At 33.5% G+C, this 4,942-nt stretch overlaps 1 protein-coding gene across 1 annotated transcript; it reads left to right on the top strand.

Annotated features, from left to right (window-relative positions):
• The first annotated feature begins 2,377 nt into the window (after positions 1-2,377).
• LOC134727786 (uncharacterized) lies at positions 2,378-4,509 on the top strand. The gene is made up of 3 exons (XM_063592174.1): positions 2,378-2,414; positions 3,254-3,298; positions 4,154-4,509. Exons 1-3 carry the CDS (start codon positions 2,378-2,380, stop codon positions 4,507-4,509), a joined length of 438 nt encoding a protein of 145 aa, XP_063448244.1.
• Positions 4,510-4,942: the final 433 nt, after the last annotated feature.

The following is a 4,942-nucleotide window of genomic DNA, read 5'->3' as shown; positions in this document are numbered from 1 at the left end:
GGAATGATCTAGTGTTGGAAACAAAAATCTTGCTAAATCAGAAAAGAGAGAGAGGAACTATTAAAAAACTGGTTGTTAATTATTGTTGAGCCTGCGACTTCTGTTGCAGAAAGCTTGACATAGGATAGTGATCCGGCGGCAGCGGCGTAAGCTTACTTCTTAAAAGCTTAATATTTCAGAAAGTAGAAGACCTGGATCCTTCCTACTTTGTATATAGATGCCTTATGTTACGAAGTTTCCGTCTGTCATATGCCTTAGCTCCATTGTCCATTGTCCTTGATCTCATTTTCATGGTTCAGTGACTACTGGAAAAAAAGTTAAGAATTTTAGTATTCTTAATTTCTCTCTTAATATGAGTAATAGTATAACTCTAAGCCTCATGACCGTCAGACAGTTTTCACTTGACCTCGACCTCATTGAATGGATCAGTGAACAAGGTTAAGTTTTCGTGGTCAAGTCCATTTCTCATATACTATAAGCAATATATGTCTACTATATTTGATGTCTGGAATGATTGTAAGGTGTACATGTCCAACTGGCAGGTGTCATCAGACATTGACCTTATTTTCATGGTTCAGTGGTTATACATGTAGTTAGGTTTTTGTGTTTTGGTCTGTTTTTCTTAAACTGTATGCAATAGGTCTACTATATTTGGTGTATGGAATGATTGTAAGGTGTACATGTCCAACTGGCAGGTGTCATCTGACCTTGACCTAATTTTCATGGTTCAGTGGTTAAAGTTAAGTTTTTGTGTCTTTGTCTGTTTTTCTAACACTGTATACAATAGGTCAACTATATCATGTATATTTGGTGTTGGAACATATTTTACGATGTACATGTCAGTTTCTTAGATACTATGTGCGATAGGTCAACTATATTTAAAGCATACTTGGTGTATGTAATGATTGCAAGGTTTACATGTATTTCCAGTTTGGTTTATCTGACCTTGACCTCATGTTTTTGGATCTTATTAAGTGTATGTGATAGTTGTAGTTGAGCTTTATATTTAGCACTAGCAACATAAAATCAATGGTTAGTAAAGAAGGTGAGTCATTTCAGCGGGCTCTTGTATTTAAAATTTTCTGGAAAGTCCATTTAAAATCAAGGACAAATAATTATATTTAATTTGAAAGTTATGTTTTATACCCCCACTTTATTTACCCCCACTTTAAAATAAAGTGGGGGTATACTGTTTTACCTCTGCCTGTCTATCCATCCTTCCTTCCATCCGTCCATCTGTCAGTCCGTCCCATCAATATTTGTCTTCGCATCTTTTTAAGGAACTACATTACAAGGATTTCTGAAATTTGGTTTCAAGGTTTATATGAGTCAGCTATACCATGTGATGTGTTTTCAGATTCATCACTCAATAACTTCCTGTTTACCTTATACTTGAAGCGAGCCGGGGGTATCATTAGGGAGCAGTAGCTCACAGATTCAATTGTTTTTTTTTCCAAGTAAAATAAGGCCTGCAATATGTGACCCCTTATTTTATTTGATATTTCGAAGGTATTTTGAAAAGCAATCACCTCATTGACTTTAAAATTAAAAAGAATTATAACACTTATAAAATAACTGTGATTTTGTAAATTTCAATGTATTTTAACAAAAAAATATGGTCCCAAACTTCCAGTTTTTATACTAAATTTTGAAAGTTCATTGACAAAAAAGTCTTACAAAAGATTAAGAAAATTATATATCAGCCAATATTTAGACACCCCATCTACCTTAACCATGTTAATAGTAATTTATTAATTCTTTTAACATTTTCGTCAGTTGTGTTCAAATTGTTAAATCTACAAGTTTGTAAAATTATTGATAAAAAAATGACTGGCGATATAAATATTGTTTTTTCTTTACCTTTATGACAAAATTATGTTGTACAATGTTGGGTTTCAGTTATAGAAATATTTAGACTATAAAACATCTGGACAGTTTGTCTTTTTTCAGGAATGAAGAAACTTAAAGACAGACACAAGGAAAAAGGTAACCATATAATATAGTTCCCCGAACTTCACGCAAGACTGAAAGATGTATATTTTTTCATATTGATGTTAATTGTCTTATAGCAGTTTTACCCTTAGTGTGATAATCTAAAACTTCATTTAGTCCACTACTGACGAAGTCGAAGGGACTTAAGTTTGCACTCCATCTGTCAGTCTGTCTGTCTGTCTGTGTCTATCTGTCTTTCTCTGTCTGTCTGTCTATCTGTCTGTCCGTCAGTCAAATCAGTTTACCACCCTTTGTTCATAGTGCTTGAAGATATTGATTTGATAATTGGTATATAGTTTTATCACGACAAGTTACAGAACCAAGTTCGAATTTTGTTCAGAGTTATTATGGTCCTTGGAAAAAAAAACACTTAAATAATCAGTTTATGTCTCGCCTTGGTGGAGTCAAAAAGAGAGACAAAGGTATGCTGTTTTCGGCGACGGGATGGCGTTGTCAACAATGTATTAGTTTTTGATTAGGTCTAGTTTATAGTGAACCACTAGTGTTAGGTCAATTCTATTTGGTACTATACAGTTGTATTATCATTAGCACATCTTGTTGCCATAGAAATTGTCATGTTCTATTGACTTTGAAACTTTTGCTAAGTTTACATGTATTAGTTTGTGATTAGGTCAGTGTATGGGGAACCACTAGTGGAAGGTCAATGGTATTTGGTATGCAGTTGTATGAGCATTGGCATAGCTCATTGCAATGAGATTATTTGGCCCTGCCCTTCAGTCATGGTCTATTGACTTTGAAACTTTTACTTATAAAAAGAAGATGTGGTGTGATTGCCTATGAGGCAACTCTTCACAAGAGACCAAATGACACAGAAATTAACAACTATAGGTCACCGCACGGCCTTCAACAATGAGCAAAGCCCATACTGCATAGTCAGCTACAGAAGGCCTTGAAATGACAAATGTAAAAGAGTTCTAACAAGACAACCAACAGCCTGATTTATGTATAGAATATGATACACATCACTATGATCAAAAAATGACAATCACTGAATAACAGGCTCCTGACTTGGGGCATGAACATACATAATGTGGCAAGGTTAAACATGTGTATCGGTGTCAAACCCTCCCTTAACTTGGGACAGTGATGTAACATAAGCAAAGGAACAAACAATAAAAATCAGTTAAAAGGGCTTATCTTCGTATTTTTATTAACTCAACAGATAAATACAAAACACAACAGACAACAAGTTCAAATCTGAGAGTACCATGTTCATAATTTGTTGTTTTTATATTTTTAGATATTCTGATGGATCACGATGAAGTTATTCCTAAACATATACTTGGTAAGTTTATTGATGTAGAACATTGGAACATTACTTAATCCTACAATAAGGCATCTTTAGTACATATAACTGGAAAATACATATGTTTTGATTGATAAGGGCTCGTATCAAGGATACAATAACTTTATACTTTTCACTTTGTCTGTCCATCTATAAAAATGTGCAGGCGGTGTAAGTTTTCTAGTTTGTATTTATCGACTCCTTTTATACTGCTTGTATTTTGACTAAAAGGTAGAATCTAAATTATTTGCATGTTACAGTTCATTTATCATGTTTATGGTCATTTAAGAAATCTGCGACACCGACTTGAAAACACGCAAAAAATAAGTGCTTTGGAATAATAAACTAGGCACTTATTAATTTTATGAAGAAAACTATAAACAAACATAGTATATGCAGTGTGAACATATAGAATTTCTGATAAAAATTACTACTAAACATGAAAAATGTCACAACAATGATAATAAATAATAACATACTTGTCAGGAGAGAGTATTTTTCTCAAGGGGTAATACCACCATTGATATTCTCCTATTAGTCTTTGTTTAACTGGCATTTAACAGTACATGTATGTGCCTTTTATTTAAGTAAAGCAATTTTACCATTTAACCTTAAATTAGCTCATCAGTGAAAATTTCAAACCACATTTCCTAGCCTAAAAGAAAAAAAAACATCATCTTAAGTTTTAAAAATTATTTATTGGAACACTGAATAAAAAAAAACATGGTGCTTCAAAACACCCGAGATACATGAACATGATGAAACTTGATGTCACATACTTCATTTTTGTGGTATTACATCTTGAAATTTGAACTTAAAATATATAGTTAATTTATTGAATTTCATTTTTTACAGAGCAGTTCGAAAAACGCTTGGAACTGTGGAAAAAGGATGATCAACAGTTTGTAAGCACTGAAGCAGAGAAACATGTAATGCAAAAAGTTTTGACACAAAGTTCAGTTACACTGGTTGGAAATTCTGGCACTGGAAAAACTTTTCTTTCTAAACACATTGCCCTAATAATGAAGAAACATGGCTATACTGTAATTCCATGTAGTAAACCAGAAGATATTGGAAAATGGTTTAAACATGGGAGGAAAACTTTGTTTGTATTTGATGACGTCTGTGGCCGATATACTCTTAATCAACAAATTTACACTGACTGGAAACAAAGACTTGATCAGTATCAAATAAATGCGTATCATCACTAGTAAATGAATTTGACACAGATTGTGAAATAATTTGGGCAAAAATAACATCACCAAATAGTAAAACGCTCTACTTAGGTGCCTACTATAGACCACCTTCAGATAAAGGGGAATCATTAGAAAACATGGGTATCTCTCTTAATACTGCATGCAAGAAAACAAATGCAAACATCTGGCTGAGTGGTGACTTTAATCTAGGCCACATAAACTGGGAAAAACACTTGGTATTACCAAACAAACCTGATCCAGCACTACACCAACAACTGCTTAATATTCTGGATGATAATAACCTAGCACAAGTAATTGACAAAAACACCAGAAAGGACAGAACTTTAGATCTAATGTGCATGACAAACCCATCATTTATCAACAGAGTTGAGACCCTCCCACCAATAGGAGGAAGCGACCATGATATTGTCTTTTGTGAAATCAACTT

The sequence above is a fragment of the Mytilus trossulus genome, chromosome 8, assembly GCF_036588685.1.
Source record: "Mytilus trossulus isolate FHL-02 chromosome 8, PNRI_Mtr1.1.1.hap1, whole genome shotgun sequence".
In the NCBI taxonomy this organism is placed as follows: Eukaryota; Metazoa; Mollusca; class Bivalvia; order Mytilida; family Mytilidae; genus Mytilus; species Mytilus trossulus.
Note: the sequence above shows the minus strand (reverse complement) of the source record. Positions and strands in the feature narration are given on the sequence as shown.